This window comes from Eretmochelys imbricata, chromosome 17 (assembly GCF_965152235.1).
Source record: "Eretmochelys imbricata isolate rEreImb1 chromosome 17, rEreImb1.hap1, whole genome shotgun sequence".
NCBI lineage: Eukaryota > Metazoa > Chordata > Testudines > Cheloniidae > Eretmochelys > Eretmochelys imbricata.
The window spans coordinates 12,269,388-12,289,556 of NC_135588.1; the positions used below are offsets into that span (position 1 = coordinate 12,269,388).

General features: G+C 45.0%; 1 protein-coding gene across 1 annotated transcript in view; it reads right to left on the reverse strand.

Annotated features, from left to right (window-relative positions):
• SMTNL2 (smoothelin like 2) overlaps positions 1–20,169 on the reverse strand; it is a 44,920-nt gene that overhangs the window by 6,193 nt on the left and 18,558 nt on the right. Inside the window, exons 2-8 of the mRNA XM_077836636.1 lie at positions 10,442–10,529; positions 9,423–9,665; positions 8,664–8,726; positions 6,346–6,421; positions 3,910–4,083; positions 3,115–3,232; positions 1,472–1,623 (exon numbers count right to left, since the gene is read on the reverse strand). Coding sequence (XP_077692762.1) covers positions 1,472–1,623; positions 3,115–3,232; positions 3,910–4,083; positions 6,346–6,421; positions 8,664–8,726; positions 9,423–9,665; positions 10,442–10,529 — 914 coding nt within the window. The remainder of the gene's footprint in view (positions 1–1,471; positions 1,624–3,114; positions 3,233–3,909; positions 4,084–6,345; positions 6,422–8,663; positions 8,727–9,422; positions 9,666–10,441; positions 10,530–20,169) is intronic.

The following is a 20,169-nucleotide window of genomic DNA, read 5'->3' on the forward strand; positions in this document are numbered from 1 at the left end:
ACATACTTTGCCATGAGAGGCTTGTTGAGAGGTGGGGGGGATAATCTCTCATTGCAAGTGTCCTTGCAATAGCCACCCTTGTTCCCTTTCAGGGGATGCCAAAAGGCAGTTGTCCTATCTGCCAAGTTAGAGTATTGTAAATGTGAGTTTGACTGATTAGGCACCATGGTATCATGACTCTTGGGACTGTTGTTTTGGTTCCTGGTTCCAAATCCTAAACTTTTCAACTCAAAAGGCAAAGAATCCTTGACCTCGTAAGTTAAAGTTGGAGGGGCAGATCCCAGGCTGCTGTAAATCAGTGTAACACTGTTAAAGTCAATGGAGCTAGACCAGTTTAGTCAAATCAATGGCATCCGCCAATTTACAGGATCTGGCTGAGAGTAATTTTTAAAGTGACCCAATTTTCTAACAATGGAATAATAACTTCTTTTAAATTCAGTTTGTATCTTCCAGTGCTTGTAAGTCACCCTGTATAACCCACCCTCCAGCTGTCTCAAGGAAAGTGCATGTATTCTGTTCTCTGCTACATTGAAATCCAATAGGCTGTCAACAGTTACGAGTCATATGGTCTGATCTGGTTACTTTGTCATAGTTACTACTAATCCATCTTAAGACCATTTCTGGTTTTTTCCAAATCTCAATTAATAAAATTTATAAGGTTTAAGAGCTTTCCAGATGGATATTTACATGGATTTAGAAAAGCCACCTGTCGGGAACATGCAGTAATAACTGTCAGCAGAATTTGTAAAAGCTATTTTAACTTATTTCCCTCAAAGGACTAGAGGGAAACAACATCCAATTAGACAACAGCCCAGGTTAATTTAAGCTACTAAATGGAACCTGAATGGAAGCTCTATGATGTGCAATAGAAAGGTCAAGTTAAGTCTTCTGAAAATGTTAAAGTGAAAACCATGAATTTCCAGACCTAAATCAAGTGCATCAGAACTTCATGTTAGTGCACGTACCCACACTCTAAAGACACAGTCCTGCCTCCCACGGATGTCGGTAGCAAGACTGCTATGGATTGCTGTGGGAGCAGGACCCAGCTATTAGAAGCTACAGTGATAAGTGCTTTATAGATACTCTAGTGCTAAGCGTTATGGGGGAGATTTTCAAATGGTACTGATGCTCCTAAATCCCTTGTGTATATAATAGCTCTGGTTGATAGGGAGAACTGGAGTTGGCAGGCAAGAATCTGAGTGCATGAATCCAAAGACAGACTGGGACACAGAGCCCTGGAGTTTCTTTGCAACAACTTATTGATTACCAGTCATCTGCTAAAAATGCCTCTTTTGATTCCTGAGCCTCCTGCTTCATGTGATGTCTTGTAAAGTCTTACTACCCTTTTCTGGCATAAGAAGGGTGAGCTTGTGATGGAGGGTATGAGAGAGAAATGATCACACTCTGTTGCCGCACAGTCTTGTGAGACTTTAATTGGATGCACTTCACAGAGATCTAAAGTGATACTCACTCAGCCATGGTGAAAGCCAGCTCAAAGTTCCGCTTGCGGTTAGCTGGGTCAAGCGCATTATAATCGAAGGCTTCGGGGAAGAAAGAATGCACCAGGGCACAGAATGCCATCCCGTCATTCCAACTCGAGGAGAAGTTCTGTAGATCAAGGTGCTGTCAGAATGCAAACAGAGCTTTAGGGCCATGTACAGAGCTGGGAACTGCAGCCGTCTTCACTCACGGCTGTATTCTTGCCCTTCTCTTACTCACCAAAGGGAACATGCAGAGTACTTAGCAGATGCCTTATGTTTTTTTCCCTTGTTTGTACACCCATTACGTTATTTCAGCTAAGAGGAGAATTGGCATCCTCAGCCCTTTTGCGAAAGTTAGCACAGGTGCAAAGCAGATGTTTAGTCTACGGGCCTGGTCCAAAGCCCAGTGAAGACAATGGAAACACTGCCATTAACTTCAGTGGGCATTGGATCAGCCTCTGTCTTTATCTACTCTTACTCGAGAGTATTACTTATACCTATGGAGTAGTCACTAACCGGAGGATGGTATTTTTCTGTGCAGTGCTTAGTGTCGTATAAAGACTAACCTGTACTTGCTTGCTTCACATTTAGGGTCAAATTAGTACTGACTTAGCCCTGTTAACTTTAAGGGAGTTGTCTGAAGGTAAATGAGGGGACACTTTGCCCCAGAGGGACTGCACACAGTGTAGGACAGTGCAGAAACTGGCCCATTTGCCGTTACAGCAAAGAGCCAGAGTCACTGTGGATTTGCACCCATGTAACGAAATGGAACTGGGCTCTTTTGCTTCATGATGCTAGACTTTTCCCCACCCTACAAAAGTCAGACTGATGGTTTCATTATCTGTTGGAACACACCCTTGAGTTTAGTGTTCAACAACAACAATATTTTGTTTTCTCAGAATGGAACTGTAGCATGGGCATTCTTTTGTTCTTATAAATCTAGGAAATTGTCCCTTTCCCTCGCAATTTCATTAGGCAATGCAGTTTAATGCTATGTAACATTACTGGAACCTCCCCCAGGTCAGATTCTCTTCAGTTAAACTGGAGCGATCCCATAGACACGAACATGCTGAAACTGGGAGAATTTAACCTCAAGCATTTAATATGATTAAACATCTCTAATTCCAATGGAGAGTAGTCTGGTCTACTGTATAACTAAGTTATCTTTGTCTCCAGGTAATAGTACTACTGAGTAATCTCCAGCCCTATCCACATCTCACTATATAGAATAAAGGAGGCACACACTGCCATTAGCAGAGAGTGCACAAACGTAAGATGGATCCTGTAAACGCAAACAATTCAGACCTCAATCCAGCAAAGCACCGAGGGCCAGATTTTTAAAGAAATTTAGGCATCTAACTCCTATGGTGAGTTGAGTGCCTAAATATTTTAAACAATCTAGCCCTTAAGCACTAACTTCAATGATGTGAGTATTCTCATTCACTTCTAATGAACTAAGCAATACACACACCGTTTCTTGGGGTTTTTGGAGACCAGTGATAAATGTAACCCATGGTCTAGTGTATTTTAGATTCACTAGCTGTGGAACACACTTTTTGAGTACAGTGTCTCTAGAAATACTCAAAGAAGTTCCTGGAAAGAATTAAAATGGAAAGCAGTGACGTCTTCTCACCTTGTATCCTATGGTTTTGGAGCGACACCAATCCAGTAGAATCTGCTTAATGCTGCTTGCACTGGCAACCCCAAAACTCTGTGACCGCTTCAGCTTTGCTTTGGACTCTCCTTTTCCTCTAGAAGAAGAAAAGGGAGAAAACCTTGACTAGAGGAGACTAATCCGAATGTCTTCACATCAGCTGCGTGCCCTGACATAGACAGTAAAGAACCCATAAACACAATCTTTCTTCTTCCACCCCTTGCCTATGTGAGGCATGCATAGGGGAAACCTGGTCCTAACCATGCTAAAGGGAAAACCCCTGTTGACGTCAAAAGAATCAGAATTTCACCTCTACCTTCTATTTACAGTATAAACATTGAGGCAAGGACCATGTCCTGTAAAGCACAGTACATATTGTTGGCTCTCAGATAACACTATAAGACCATGAAATCCATCTCCTTTTATGAGCCATCCAGAGGGAGGTTTTTACAACAGTCCCTTCTGAACAACACCCACTGGGCCAGGTGAGTGAATATACAACAGCTTGAGCTCTGAATTTCCTGGCTTCTGTCCCTTTCAGGTTGACCTCCTGACATTACCGGATCTTCATTCTTGGTTGGAGGTGTCCACCAAGGGCTTGAGCCAGCACCCACTGGAAATTCTCCCACTGCCTTCAGTGGAGTTGGATCAGGCCCCAGCTTTCCTTTGCTCAAATTCCCAAATCTGGAGATCCCTCTGCTATAAGCTGTTAGCAGAATATTTTCCCATTACTGAGCCCCCTTTGGATGCAAGAGGGACTAAGGAGTGACATACTTCCCACTGTCCTGCTCAAATTTCTCAAAGAGCGCTTTCCTGGCCTGTGTTCCTGAAGTGCGTGGCAATGTCTGAGACCGCACCAGTTCTCGCCTCCTTTCCACTTGGCGATGTACAGTCGGAGGTGGGGAGCAGGATTTGGGTGTCACATCATAGTAACTGTCAATGGTATTGCTGAAAGAGAACACCAAAAACACTCTAAGAGAAACTATCCGGAACATTGGGTATCGCCACCAAGCACTGAGATCAGTAACAGCAAAACTTCAGCAGCCTAAACACATGGAATAAACATTTTCAAAAGCATGTGAATAACTTAGCCATTTTCAAAAGTAACTTGGGTATTTCGGAACCTAAATCAAACTGAAAGGTCAGAGGACGTAGACTGCAAAAGGCCAGGTCTCCAAGGGTATTTAGATGCCTAACTCCCATTGAAATCAGTGGGAGTTAGGCGCTTAAATAAATATCTAGGCCTAAATCACTTTTGAAAATGGGACTTAGCCATCTAAAACAGCCGTTGCAATTCTGAGCAGAGCAACTCCTAAATCCCTTTAAAAATCTAAGTGTTGGGCACGTAAGGTCTGAATCCTTATTAATTTGCAATGAGATTTAGGCATCTAGGGGCATAAGTCACATTTTTGGTACTTGGGCTCCTAAATCACTCATACCAAGCCCAATCCTCAGCTGCTGTAAGTCAGTGTTGCTCCACTGCCTCCAATGGACCCTGGCCAATTTACACCAGCAGGCCAGTTGGATTATATTATACAGGATTATCTATCACTTTGCACTTCTATTTGAGGTTCCCAAAGCACTTGACAAACATTAGTGATTTAAGCCACATATTACACATGTGAAGGTGGGTGTGTTCCCACCATTTCCAACAGGGGGAAACTGAGGCACAAATGGGGGCACTGACTGGCTCAAGATCACACATTATCCACGACAGAGCTGTGAATCAAACCCAGATCTACTATTAAGCCCACGATGATCATTCTCCTATGACTTAGCCACCAAGGAGCGGGTATAGCATCCTAACTTATTAGTTGTTCAAAAGAAATGTAAAACCCTGTGCAGGGAAATTTTCAGGGCAGATGCAAGCCCAGTTTAAGAGGTTTAGGTAACCTGTGCTCCCCTGTTTCTTGATGAAGTTTTGCATGCTGAGGATGCCTTGCTATTGCTGCAGTAATTGTGATACTGTGTAATCCTATACTAAACAACTGTGACTTTGAGTTAATCACAACGGTGTGGTAGTCAGCCTTTTGGAGTGAAGGCAGAAAGTCATAGTGTGTTCTGCAAGGAGTTTAGAAACTTAAAGCTGCAAGCTAAGCTGCAGGCCAGTCAAACTAAGGATGTTTGATAGGGGTCATGCATTCAAGTGCCAAAAATAGACCCAAAATAACAACTTTTACACAGCTGAGTGCTTTAAAAGGAGCTTTCAGAGGCCCAGGCATGGCTATTAAAGGACATCTCTAAGCTTTTTACATCCCATCTGTGCCTGTTCACGCTGGGATTAGAACAGGGCTAGCAACGTGGCAATTAATAGCAAGGTTCTGAACTTGGTGCGTTCTGACAGTGAGATTTGTATGACGGTGGAACACTCCGTGCGTGAAGACATAGGTCATTAGCCTAGCTAAAGCACAATAAAGTATACAGCAGGGAACAATCCTGCACTGGCTGGGGGAACCGGCTAGATCAAAGGTTATCACATTATCTTGGTAATTATATGGCCCCCTCGCTGAGCCCCTCACACAAAGTAATGGACTTATCTTTCCAACATGGCTGTGATGTAGGGAAATATTGTTACCCACATTTTACGGGGGGGTGGGGCTGAAGTACAGAGAGATTAAGAGTCCCAGGTCACACAGGGAGTCTATTGTAGCACCAGGAACTGAACCAAGATCTCCCAAGTCCCCATCCAGTGCCTGACCCACAAGCCCATCCGTCCCTTATCCTGTAATGCAGGGCAGGTAACCACATGCTATTCCCAACCTGCTCCTAACACAGTAACCCATTTCTGGGGTTTGCCTTTGCTGTTAATTTACGTTACAAACTAATCCCAGTCTAAGCATCATTGTGAGCTTGACAGTTCCTGAGAAAACCTGCAGGATCTCTCTCTGTTCCGGTCTCTAGTTCCTTCTGCCTCAGATTTCAGAGTAGCAGCCGTGTCTGTATCCGCAAAAAGAAAAGGAGTGAATGCATCCGATGAAGTGAGCTGTAGCTCACGAAAGCTTATGCTCATATAAATTTGTTAGTCTCTAAGGTGCCACAAGTCCTCCTTTTCTTTCTGCCTCAGAGACACTCAAACCCTTTTTTAGACCGAAGCCAGTAGGACCCACTTGGTCTGGCTGCCAGGGTGAGTCAACAGAAGACCTCTGCATTTAGGCTATGTTGAACACACTCAGAAAAAGTCTCACTGAAACAATCAAGGAAAGATCCTACCTTTCACTAGCTTTGGTTCCACTAGTCAATCCATAGCTCATGGCTGACGTAGACTTTGTGACGGAAGTGCTTTTCTCTGTATAAACAGCAAGAAAATCAAGATGCATCAGTGTTGAAAGTATTTTCTCTCCTTCCCCCACATGTTTTCAATCTATTTCCTGACATGTGGCCACACATTTATTCTTACTCACAGCAATGAAGAGTTGCAGATTTCTCTATAAAAGACCTCTGCCAGTATGAGCTAATGATTTCCTGTGGAGAGATTCTCCCCGCTGTCCCAGGCACCACTATAGTCGCATACAGGGCAATAAACAGCTCCCCAGGGGCCATGGGACAATTCCCCTGGTGCAGACACTGGGCTGGGACACCGCAGGCAGACCTACACTGGCCCTCCCGCCAGTCCCAGAGTAGAGGGCATGCTGGAGATGGAGCCAGGGCATGTCAGGGCAGAGCATCAGGAAAAGGTACTATATCATAGGCTGCTGTGGTCACTCTGGCAAGCCATAAGCAGCTGTGGGGAGGCTGATATAATTTAAAGCAGCTGCCCCACAGGCTGCTTTAGTTCCACCAAGGGTCTTTCAGCCCCCCCCCCGAGCAGCCCAGGTTCAGCAGGGTGCAAAGGTGGCTGACAGCAAAGCTTTGCCCCTACCTCTCCCTGGGCTGCATCTTCTGTATCATGCCTCCTGGAGACACAGCCCAGGGTCTCCGCCCTGTTCAGTACTTGTGCATGGGAATGAAGCACATGCTCGCCCAGCATTAACACTGAGGGGCCGGTTCTCTTCTCCATCAGTTTCATATGCGTGTAGCTGCATCGACCTCATTGATTTACTCCCTGCTACTGGAAATGAAAAGGCAATTGGGCCCTAGGTTTTCAAGTGTAAACTTAATCGCCCTTTGAAAACTGAATGTAAAGATTCTTCATCTCAGGCTTAATCCTTGGACGGTAAAGGGACAAGTTTTCCTGTGCTCCTCTGCCCACAGCTGATCTGGATCCTCAACGTGCAAGCCTTGTGCTAAGAAGTAATGTGTTTTCTAGGCTGTGTCGTTCTGCATCCCTGCAGAACTGACTATGCAAATCGGTTCCAAATGGCATTGCTGTCTACAGAGAGTAACAGCTTGGTGATGTGGACTAACAGCATTCTAGGACAGAGTTCAAGTCATTTGTTTCGACGTGAATTGAGAGGCTGAGGCATTTTGTCCTTTTACACATTCGTGACTTGAAGAAGGGGTAAGATGTTGAAAAGAAACGTTTTCAAACCCTGCTACTCATCTCCAGTGAATTTCCTTTGCCATGGTGGTACCAGCAATTTCAGTCTCCCATGCTGTGTGGCTGCTGTACCAAAGCAGCTCTGTTTAGCAGCCTTCCTGATATGTACCAGGGTTTGATCTGCCTTCATTTGTATACCACCCATGTTAAAGTCTTTTCCCACCAGCTCTACAGGCTGCAGCTTCACACAGCCCTTACTCCCTCCATGTTCCCCACAGCGGAGGTATCTGGTCATTCTCTCCTCCAGAAAATCAAGTTTGCCCCAATATACAGCAAAGAACGCAAAATCAGTCTGATCTGGTAGCACCATGGCCTCAGTGCTAGACAAACCATTCAAAGGCTAAGAGAATAAATTCCCTTCTGGGAGTGTGATTTATGAAGTGTTTGTGGTAAGGACAAAGAGTATTGTGGAAAATCCAAAATAAACTGAAGGCTTTTCTTTGCTCTGGCTGGATCATCCAAACCCCAGTGGCAAACTACTCCAAGGGCATGTCTACACAGCAAAAGGTGTGTACAGGCTAGCCTACCAGAGCTCTTTTGAATCCAGCTAGCACAGGTGAACAATAGCAGTATAGCATGGGATTCAGCGCAAGTAGTTCAAGACTGGCACAGACCCTGGGTATGTACTTGGCATGCTAGCCAGCTCTGAAGCCCACGCGGCACTATCTTCACTGCTGTTACCTGCGCTAGCTGGATTCAAGAGAACAGCTTTTGCTGTGTAGACATGCCCTGAGTCTGAATGGACCATTGCCCTCTGCTAAGAATTCATTTATTAACTCTCACTGAAGTCAATGGAAAGACTCTCCTTGACTTCAATGGGGCTAAATTGGACCTCTGCATGCAGCCTTGTAACGCTCTTAGTGTTACTACATACTGATGTAATGTAACCATCCAATTAAAGATTAGTGGATAGACACATCCTACTCAGCAGAGATGGGACCAGATCTGAACCCCCAAGCACTGCAGCATTGGCTACCTTGTACTATTTAGCATAATAATGTGAGTTTTGGATATACCTTCCATGCTGAAGGGCAGAGAAAATAACACCCACCTGCAGCTATGGAGGTGCCCATTGTTCTCACAGAACTCGAATTCCAGGTCTTCACAGCAGTCACTGAAAAGCAAAGAAGACAGAGGAGGGGTTTGCTTGTTTCTTTGTTTTAATAAAAGGTCAGGTAGAGAGGAGGGATTTTTTATTTAATTGGACACAATTTCTCTCGTTGGCAATGAGGCTGGACTTTCCTTTCACAAATAAGGAGTTCAGTGACGTTCCATCAGTGTCAGACTGGTGCAATAGGAGAATCAGGTCCATAGCCCCTACCCCACTCCTATTTTCCAGCCCACTCTAGTCAGGATTCCTTTGTTTTATTCCGGGCTGCATTTCTCACTCCTCTTTGAAATCTCAGGCAGGTCACTTGAACTTTCTGCACCTGAGTTTCCTCATCTGTAAAACAGGAACAACAAGACTTTCCTCACGGTGAAGTTGTGAGCAAACCACTATGGGCTTGATCCCAAAACTACTGCAGTCAATGGAAAGACTTTCATTGACTTCAGTGGGCTTTGGATCAGGTCCTATCTAACCCTAATGGGAGCAACGTCTATGTAAAATCTGCAATGTGTGACTTAGACTCAGATAAACTGGACTATAAACATCACAGCCACTAACCTTTGCATGAAGTGCAGTTCAGAAAAGAACACTGAATAGTGTGAACAAGAATCAAATTATATGAGCTTTTTTGTTGTTCTTGTTTTTTAAATCAGAGCTGGCTTCAGTGAGCAAATTATTTTCTTATCGAGAACTTTCTTTTACCTGATTGGCTGGAAGTTTTTATCACAGCCTCATTCTGGCTCCTGCTCTGCCCTATCAGGCCACTGGTAGCATTACTAGTTCCTGATAAGGTGGAGGTTTCTCCTGAAAACTTCTCTGATACTCTTGTTATTGCAGTAACTGGAAGGTGGGGCATCCGTAAGGTTACTGCAGGGGCATGTGCCTCGGGGGACGAGTTTGACATCTGAAGGGAAGAGGTCACTTCCTGTGAGACTTTTGCCTGACCTAGGGTATTAAAGGAAACAAGTAGAGAGAAATACTTTTATTGACAGATATCTTTAATAATACACAACAATATCTATGCACCATGGCTTTATTTAATTTTATTTTAGGAAAGACTGGAATAACAATCAAATTTTCCCCTAGCAGATTATGTCATTTATTTCACAGACTCAGATATAAATTAGAAGTAACTGATCATATTCTACTCTTTAAGATTCTTAATTTGAGAAGCTTCTTCAGACGACTAATCCACTTGTGTTTTCTTTTAGGGCCACTAAGTCTAGTGCCTACTGCTGGGGATTAGGAAGCAGGACTCCTTTATTCTTTCTTGGTTCACTTAAACCATCCGTGCCTCAGTTTCCTCTTCTGAGAAAGAGAGATAATAAGACCTTTCCCACAGACAGGTGGTGAGAGTTAATTAATAGTTTTCAAAGTCCTTTGAAATGTATGGACAGGAAGGCATTCAGAATACAAAGTCCTGTTACAGTAATTGGAAGTCATGCTGATGATGGGTCTTAAGCATGTGCCTAAGGGATTGCAGAACCAGGGCCGAACAAGTTAACGGGGCTAATTATGGTAATAAAACCAAGCATATACCTAAGTGTTTCAGGGTCAGGGCCTTAGTACAGTATCCATGCTGAGCAACTTCCAGAGGAAGACACTGGCTACATTAGAGAGTTACTCAGACCCTGACAGACTTGAGCTCTTGACCAGCAGCAATATTTTGCATTCACAGTTGATCTTGAAAAGACTAATTTCGAGCACTTCTCTCCTCTTACCTGACAAAGACTGGTGTCCGTTTTCAACTATGGCTGAATTAGAAACTCTTCTAGTCTCAGGTTCGTTGTGGTCATCCAGGTCCACGCTCTGCCAAAACATGACACGCAACACTTGAACGATGTTCTGGCTTTCTAATTATTAATGGTAGTCACTGTCATAGCATCCAGAGGCCCCAGCTGAGATCAGGTCCCATTGTGATAGTCTCCAGGCAAAAGGGTGGGAGACAGCCCCTACCCCAAAAAGCCAAATTATTCAGGAGCACAGTGCGGAAAGGAGGGGTTTCCGATGCTTAATTTTTGCCAGGGCTGAGCCCCAGTGCCTCTGGGTTTGGCAGTTCAGAGCCCCGACTACTCTGGGCTTGCTGCCTCAGTTATAAATGTAAAAAAATTGTTTGAGCCCTGGCACCCCTTTCATGACAAATTACGCACGGGGGGTTTCCCGTCCTGTGGCACATAGAGGATACACTATGCTCAGGTGGGGGACTTTCTGTAATCACAGGGGGCATCACACAAAAGACTAATTTCTGCCTTTTCCACCCTCTGTTACTTTAATACCTTGGAAGTTCTGGTGCTCCTTCCCCCTCCCCCCGCCCCCCAACCTTCCAGAGTTGTGTTGCAACTTAAAACAAAGCCCTCTGCTATACAGAAAAGACGGGCAGCTAATATTAAAAGCTGACATGCTTTTAATATTAGCAAATACCACTGCCATCCACTTGTAGGGAACTGTAGGTGAGCACATCTGCTGTTAATTTAACACAGTGTGGAAAATGAAGCCTGATCATGCTCCAAGTGAAGTCAATGGCAAAACTCCCGTTGATTTCTTTGGGAGCAGAAAGAAGCAGGATCAAAATCAGTGCTGTCTACTTTAGATCAGTGGTATGCACACCACGGGTGAAATCCTGGCTCCACTGAAATCAATGGCACAACTCCAATGGACTTGAAGAGTGCCAAGATCTCACCCCAGGACAAGAGACGCGCAGTCTGTACCTTTCAGTGAACTGAGTGTGATCTTTTTCACAGATGCACATACCAGTCATGCCTCACAGTTCTTCTGCACAAAGTTAATTTATTCTGCTTTATAGCCAACTTTGTCATGTCTTCAAATGATTCTGCACTGTCTTTGACACAATATCTCCATCCTGCAAAAGCTACAGCATGTGCATATCTCTACACATGTGAGTAGTTCTGTTGAAGCCAGTCTGACTATTCACATGTGTAAAGTTAAGCCTTTGCAGGATCAGGGCCTAAAAGAGGTGCTGGGTGTTTAGGGTGCTCAGCACCTCACAAGATCAGACCCAGGATTTGCATGCACATTATGAAAATCAATGCAGAAACAGAGTGAGGGCCAAATCTGCAAGCACTGATGCAGATGTAAAACTTCACTGAATTGAATAGCCCCATCCACTTAAACAGGTCTACTCCTGTGAGTAAAGTTAGTCACACACATCAGGACTGACTGCAGGAGTGAGGTCCAAGTTATTACAGCAGTATCCCAGTAAATCTATTCCCCCTCCTGTACAGGTTGGGCAAAATAAAAGACAACTTTTTCTCCACACAGACAATCCAGTTGCTGAGCCTAACTTATTGTAAGTTTAAATCCTAACCTAGTATTTTTACCTTAGGAATGATTTAATGGCCTTTGTGTACAGCGGTGGTATAATTTATGACCCGTAAAAGTTTTCCACTGGGACAAGCTGTGGAGTAAAGCCTATAACTCTTCTCAACATTAACTTGAAGAGTCCCTTATGTTTACACATGAATCTTCTTTATACAACATGTACAGGACATTGCATAAAACTGCTTAATGTTCTACACAAGTTCTTTCGACTTAAGGCAGATAAAATGACAGTCATTACAATTAGATGACATATGGAAAGAGTATTAGGGGAAAAGTAAATATCGTAGCACTTTATGACTCAGTTACAATTTATAACTTTTGAAATGTTGTTTTTGGAAAACTACACTACTTTTAGATGTTTGCTAATTTAATTCCAGGCAAATCAGCCAAGAATGTTTTGGTTTTGTCATCCAACAGAAAGTACACAATTTTTGGTTGCAAGGGACCAAAAAAAGATTTTTTTCGCAGTCACATGATTATTTCGATTAAAAAATGTTTGTGGTATTTATACCTGTTCATGGGAAACTGCGAGTTCCCTAAGTTAAAGTCCATGGGAAAGTTTGATGTCACTGTAAATAGACTTTACACCAGACTGGCCCAAAAGTTTAAAAAAAAAATCTGCAACACATCCGTGTGTTTACTCAATCTAAGTAAATTATGAAAGAAAACAAAGCAGTCAGTTGTGCAAGTGGGTTGTCACATTAGATGCAACAGTTATATGTCAATTTCTCTCTCCCTGGATTCAGAGTGCAGGATTAAACAAAGCAAAACAAAAAATCCCACCAGACGCAGGGTTGTGCACTCACATCATTCTATCCCAACCCTCACAATATTTGGTGTTTGTCTTAAAGCCTCAGCTCCTGGAGGCAGGTGATTTTATGAGTCTCCGTTTTCATTTTCTTTTTAAATGGAAATTTCTAACCGTTATGGTTATGGAGAAAAGCCTGAAAATGTGAACTGAGCGTGACCTAAAGATGCAGAAATCTGGAGGCAAAGAAAAATAACGCCTTATTATTATTATTATTTTTTAAAAAAATCATAATTAAGCCAATGATGATTTTAGAGCCTGATTCATAACTTGTGAACTCTTGAAGTTGGCAAAAATGCAGAAGGACATACTCTATTCCCAGTTACACCAGTGTAAATCTGGAGCAACACAGTGGATTGAATGGTGTTCCCAGAATTTACCCCCAGTGTTACTGAGAGCAGAGTTTAGCCCAACATGTAGGGCTTTATTGTTTACACTTGTGACAGCGTGTGGGGTAAGTGTAGCTATGTATCACAGTGAAAAGCCAGCTGCATCCACACTGTGGTGTGTAGCTACACATGGCAGTGAAAGGATCTGGCAGGGCAGAGGACAGCAGGACACTACACTGCTAAAAATAGCGTAGACGTAGGTGGGACTGCTTGCACGTATAGAGAGAGCCATGTCGGATATATATACCCTAAGCCTCGGGTGTGTCTGTATTCTACTTGTCTAAGCAGTGCCTCACCATCGACACTGCTATTTATATCTGTGCTAGCTGGGTGTGCAGTATCTGTATGCTACACTCCTCTGTAAATGTAGACATAGCCTAGAATGCTGTTAACTTATACATCATTAGCCAGATCCTCAGCCAGTGTAAATCAGCATAGCCCCATAACACTCGATTAAACTACACTCATTCACAGCAGCTGAGGATCTGGACCCATAAGTTATAAACAAACACATTTTACCTCTGTTGCTATTAGAATTTTAAAAATCCAAATTACCTGCCACTAGTTACTCACTTCTTGTGATTTACACAAAACTTTAGAGAAGCCAGCCTATCCTGACCTCAGTGGTACTACTCATCATGTTAAAGTTAAGCTCAGGCTGAAGTATTTAGCCCGTTTGGGCCTGTGCAGAATTGAAGCATAAGGCTCATTTTAAAATAAAAAGGGCCAGGTTGTAACATAAATGGGGACACCTCTGACTTGTGTTCTGTCCATTAGCCAAGCTTTCTGCTTTGGCTTTTGCTATACAGTAAGTTACTTCGCACAGATGTTAGTCATGTTGCTTTATCCACTACTGGAAGACACTCAAATACTATGGTAATGAGGGTGGTATAAGCTCCCTCTGCAGCAGTGATCAGCTCCCTCTGCAGCAGTGCTCAGCACTCCCATTGGATGAGGTGCTCCCGCTGAGACAGTGCTCAGCACTCTCATTGGATGCGGTGCTCCCGCTCAGGCGGTGCTCAGCACTCCCATTGGATGAGGTGCTCCCGCAGAGACGGTGCTCAGCACTCTCATTGGATGAGGTGCTCCCACTCAGGTGGTGCTCAGCACTCTCATTGGATGAGGTGCTCCCGCTGAGACAGTGCTCAGCACTCTCATTGGATGCGGTGCTCCCGCTCAGGTGGTGCTCAGCACTCCCATTGAATGAGGTGCTCCCGCTGAGACGGTGCTCAGCACTCTCATTGGATGAGGTGCTCCCGCTCAGGCGGTGCTCAGCACTCTCATTGGTAGGGGTGCTGGAACAATCTGTGTAGTGGGGGGTGCTGAGAACCACTGAACCAAACTGTAAACCCTGTGTATGATGGAAACCATTTCAAACCAGGGGGTGCACCCGTAGTTCTAGCACCTATGCCCATTGGATGAGGTGCTTCCCTCTAGGCAGTGTTCAGCGTTCCCATTGGATGAGCTGCTCCTGCTCAGGCAGTGCTCAGCACTCTCATTGAATGAGGTGCTTCTGCTCAGGCGGTGCTCAGCACTCCCATTGAACGAGGTGCTTCTGCTCAGGCAGTGCTCAGCACTCCCATTGGCTGAGGTGCTTCCCTGTAGGCGGTGCTCAGCACTCCCATTGGCTGAGGTGCTTCCCTGTAGGCAGTGCTCAGCACTCCCATTGGCTGAGGTGCTCCCTCTCCGTATCATGCAGTAGCAAGCCCCATGGTCCAAATATGCTCTTATCCACTAAAATCCATTGTAAGCAGGGAACCGGAAGTGAGTGGAGCATCTTCACCTTGAGGACCGGAGTGTTTTACCAAGGCTCTGTGCACTGATGTCTAAAGAGCATGCAGCCCTCCACCCATTACTGACTTAGGCCCTGGTCCAGCAAAGCACTTAAGCAATGTGCTTAACTTCAATGGAAGTGCTCACAAGTTTGAAGTTAATGATTTGATAAGTGTAAACAGTCAGTCCACCGGCCCAGTTCAGCTTTCAATTACACTGGTGTAAAACTGGAGCAACATAACTTTAGGGAAGTTACTCCCCATTTGCGCTGCTGGGGGGAACAACATTTGTTTCCTGGGGGTTGCCCAGAGACAGCATTCTCTAGCCTCCCCTGAGGGCAGGGATTGCACTTGTTCTTGGTCCTAGAGAGGGGTGAGAGGAAGGGCTATCGCACTCTGGCACCAGCCAGAGACAGTCTGACCCTAAATAATGGCCCATCTATTCAAATTTCAACAGGGCGTAAAGTGGACTCCACACATGGTTCCCATCTGCACAAGTCACAATTAGCATGTGGGCCCAATCATCTTTGGCATAGCTCCATTGATTTCAGAAGTCACGTCAGTGCTGATGGTGGCGCATAGTCGGTAACGAGTCGGAGGTCCCGTGTTTTGATCATGCAGCGAGCAGGGATGTAACAGGGCGGTCAGGCTATGCCCTGGTGTTCTGATTTGCTGCCTTTACACCTGGGCCAGGTTGTTTGCCTCCTCTCTGTTGTGCTGAGGCAGCATGCACTCAGGGTTCAAGATCAAACTTCGCTCCATAGCCCTGCAGAGCAGCTTATCATTGACGACAGCCTCCTCCTGAATGCTGAGCTGCTGTTGCTGGGTTTGGGTGGGATTTTCACACGTGCTCAGTACTGGCCTCATTCTGCTCCCATTGAAATTAGTGGTAAAGCTCTGATCAGCTTCAATGGAAGCAAAGGGAAATGAGCATGGCGCGCTTCTGAAAATCCCATCCTTTCATAATAGATGTTTGTAAAAACCACTGACTTTTTTTTTTTAAGGAAAACCCACAAAGAATTCCACAAGCTTTACAAACAGACACAAAAAAGGTAGCTCAGTTCTTGATCCTTCTACCCTTGATAATGTCAATTTACAAACTGTAGGGAATCATTTTCTCATCTGACAAAATATTTCCATGACTGGTTTGCCACAGATGAGGCAAGCAGAATAAGAGTTACAGAAACACCCCCATGATGCTGTATCTGCAAGATAAATAACAGCAAACCTCCACTGAAACAGAAAGTGCAGCTAACCCAAGTGTTCCTGTATAGCATGCTCATTGCTCTGGCATGCACAGAAACGGATGCCTCCGACAGTAGACACACTCACTTTCTCCGGTTTGCAACAATTCAAACACAGTTTAGTTCGGGAAAGGTGAAATCCTGCTCCCATTAAAGTCAACAGTGAAATTCATGTTGGCGTCACGGGCTGGAATTTAACCCACTTTGTACAAAGTGGCCGGATTGATTTTTTTTTTTTTTTTTTAATGCCAAAGGACACTCTGCTGCCACTGTTCTCTGTACAGAACTCACAGTGACTTTGATGGGAGCTACTGGCCCTTGGCTGGTAAATGTGCAGAATGGATTTTTCATTGTTGGTTAGAGTTGTTCAGGGGGGTCTTTATCTGTTAGCATCCCCTTGCAGAGGCTTGCCCACCTGACTCCATCCTCCCCTCTGCTGTCACTCTCAACTCTGCATTTGTCAAGTCCATGTCAAGGACCAATCCTTCCTCATTAGACTCTGCCCCTGTAGGATAAAGGGGAAGCAGAAGTTCCATGGCTTGAGTAGGGGCTAATCAGCCCTAGTTTTCCAGGATTTAGGAGTTTCTTCTCTAAGATGGGATACAGAGGGGAACCCAGGCCCACCCACTCCACTTGGTTCCAGCTCAGGACTTTTGTCAGAGACAGCCAGACCAGGACCCCCTCAAACCCTTGGTGTTCCCTGAGCTACTTCCTACCTCTGTAATCTTCCCCACACCGTCTCCCTCTTTGGTGGGTTGGTTTGTCTAGCTGCGTCTCACCAGTCTGCTGGAGGGATCCTCTCTCTGCGGTCCCTCCGTCCCTCTGGCAGCCTCCCTACCTGCCTGTCTTGCTGCCCTTTTATCTTCACAGCACAGCTGCCATGTGGGTCTGCCAATCAGCTCTGGCTGAGCAGGCGGGCAGTTGCTTTGTGCGCTGAACCAGCATGGGGTACATAGACCACATGAGACCTACGAATAGCACAGTTGTAAGCTGAATGTGTGTAAGAGGGAACTGATTGTCTATGAGCCAGGGTTCCATTTCCAGCCCTTCCGTGGATTTCCTCTGTGGCCCCAGGCAAGCCACTTGTGCTGAAGTTTTCAAAAGTAGCCTCTAATTTTGCGTGCCCAACTGTAGACCTCTGTGGCCTGTTTTCCCAGGTGCTGAGCCCCTGTAGCTCCCACTGATTTCAGCTGGAGTTATGAGTGCTCAGGAGTTGTGAAATGTAAACTGCAGGTGTCCAGAGCTGGGCACCTCAAAATTCATGCACTCAAATTTAAAGACCACGTTTGAGAATGTATTTTTCCTCCCGTGTAAAACAATACTTTCCTACCGCCCAGGGATACTGTGAGGTGTCATTCATTAATGTCTGTAAAATGACCCCTGGATAGAAGGTACAATTATCATGAGACCCTGGTGATTGAGAGCACTGCTCTGAATCCTTCCACTCTCTCTCTCTGCTGCACCCCGGAGCTCCCCAGCACTCAGATGAAATGGTTTTGTTTTAAAGCCTCTTCAGAAAGGTAACAGTTCCTTTCAGCTGGATGAGCCCTGGTAGGAACACAGGTGATGATGACATCGCTCTCCAAGGAATGTGCTGCCTGGGGTTGCTGTATGGTTTGGAAAAGCTGAGAGAACAAGCATCTGCCTGAGACACCCGGAGAGACACTTAATTACATGCTCAGAAAATTGCCTTTTCAGCCCGGAGCTGTCAGTCTCTCTCAAATCCATATTTACCCAGACCCCCGAGCCCCAGTTAAAAAGAAGTCATTCTTTTTAAAAGGAACACTTAGAAAGAAACAGATTCCAGACGGAGGTACGTGTTGATTCTAATGGACCCGACGACGGCCGAGAATAGGCCAGTGAATTCACTGACAGCAGCAAAACAAAATTCAGGCAGATTACGCGTCATTCTTTGCAGACAGTGCATTATCCTACCCATTACACTGACTTCCTACCACGCTGACCATTGTTCTGTGGATTTACTGTAGGCACAGTTGATAATTACAATGTCCTAGATATCAGCAGTGTGGGGGAAACCAAGGTAGTGTTAAAGAAGAAGCTGGCTTTGTGGTTAAGATAGTGATCTGGGATTCAGGAGATCTGGCTTCAATTTCTGGTGCTATCCAGGCAGAGTACTACTATTTAGGTGCCTAACTGAGAGCTGAGCAATTCTGAAAATCTGGTGCTTTGCACTTGAAAAATCTATCCCTGGGCTCTTTGGAAACTTCGGCCTTTAACCTCTCCATGTCTCGGTTCCCCATCTTTGACCTGTGGAGAGCAATATTGCCTTTGTCTGTCTTGCCTATTGAGATTGTTTGTTCTTGGGGGCTGTCTCTGATACGCCATATTATGTAAATCAGCTCCTTGGACAATGGAGTGCCGATGTTGGTTGGGGGGCTTTGAGTGCTACTGGGAGGCACAAAATAATGATGGGGGTGGGGGAAAAGACCTGATAACAGGAGAGAAGACGCTTAGACTCCTGAGTTCTCAGACTCCACCCCTAGGTGCATCCCATAATCTCTCTTTGCCAACTCTAGCGATACAATCGTTAGTCTCTTGATAGCTGGTGTTTTTATGAAAGCCCCCTCTCCTGGAGGCATACGATTCAGTGACAATATGAGCTTCCCTTTAAAAAAGGTAAGTGTCTAGCGCTCATGGTTGCAGAGACAGGCTTGAAAATGTGAGCTCAGGGCAGCCTCGAGGCTCAGAAACCAGAGGACAAGTCAAAAGAACGCAACATCTGTTATTTTTTAGAAAATTTCATGATGGTGGGGGTCTGACTCATGATTTTTGAACATTTGGCGTTGACAATACAGCATAATGGGGCTTTGAACTTCTCTAACCGCTTCCGCCGGAGGAGCTCAAAGTGCTTTGCAAACTTTAATGAAATGAGCTTCCCAGCAGCCCTGTGAGGTAGCAAAATGTCATCATCCCCACTTTACTGCTGGGCAACAGGCACTGGAGTCAACAGCAAAACTCCCATGGATTTCAACCGCGCCGAGAATTCACCCTCTATGCCTAGCATATCACAGATCACTGATACTACAGAAAAGGGGAAAGGCACAAAAGATGGGGGGAACACAAGCAGGCCAGGAAGAAGCATGACATGGTCATTCCCTCTTAAGTCTTGTGTCAGAGTAAGAAGCCATTAAAGAAAATGATCTATTAGATAACACTAATATTCTCCAGTAGCAAATAACCCTGCAGCTTTGAAAAAGCCCTCAGCAGTGACTGTTATTAGCACTGCTACTGTCCTTGGAATCATCTCCCAAGAGATGAGACAGAAGCCCGTTTCTTGGCACATTTTTAAAGCTAGACTGGCGAAAACAGTAGTAAGTGTAGAATAGGGTGCAATCCTGCACTGGCCGAGTGATAGACTAAATGGACTACTAGCTCTTTTCCAGCACGAGGCCAAATTTGTCCTTAGCTGCACCAATGTGAATCTGGAGAAATTGCACCTAGATCAGTGGGGCTTCTCCCATTTTGGAGCTGAGAGCTAAACTTGGCCGTATGATTCCATGACAACATCAACAGGAAGCTTCTTCCTTACTCCTCCTTCACGTTTTTCCATCTGCTTTTATAAAACACTGTGCATGTCATATACGAAAGGCCATTGGTCTGCACGGCACACTGGGAAGAAAACTGTGTTATCCAGGTTTTCTGTAGCAAACACAGGAATGTAGAAGATTTCATAGTGTTTAAGGTCAGAAAGGACCATTCGATAATCTAGTGCAGTGGTGGGCAACAAGTGGTTGGCAGGCTGTAAGACAGTTTGTTTACATTGACTGTCCGCAGGCACGGCTGCCTACAGCTCCCAGTGTCTGTGGTTCTCTGTTCCTTGCCACTGGGAGCTGCGGGAAGCGGCACGGGCCACAGGGATGTGCTGGCTGCTGCTTA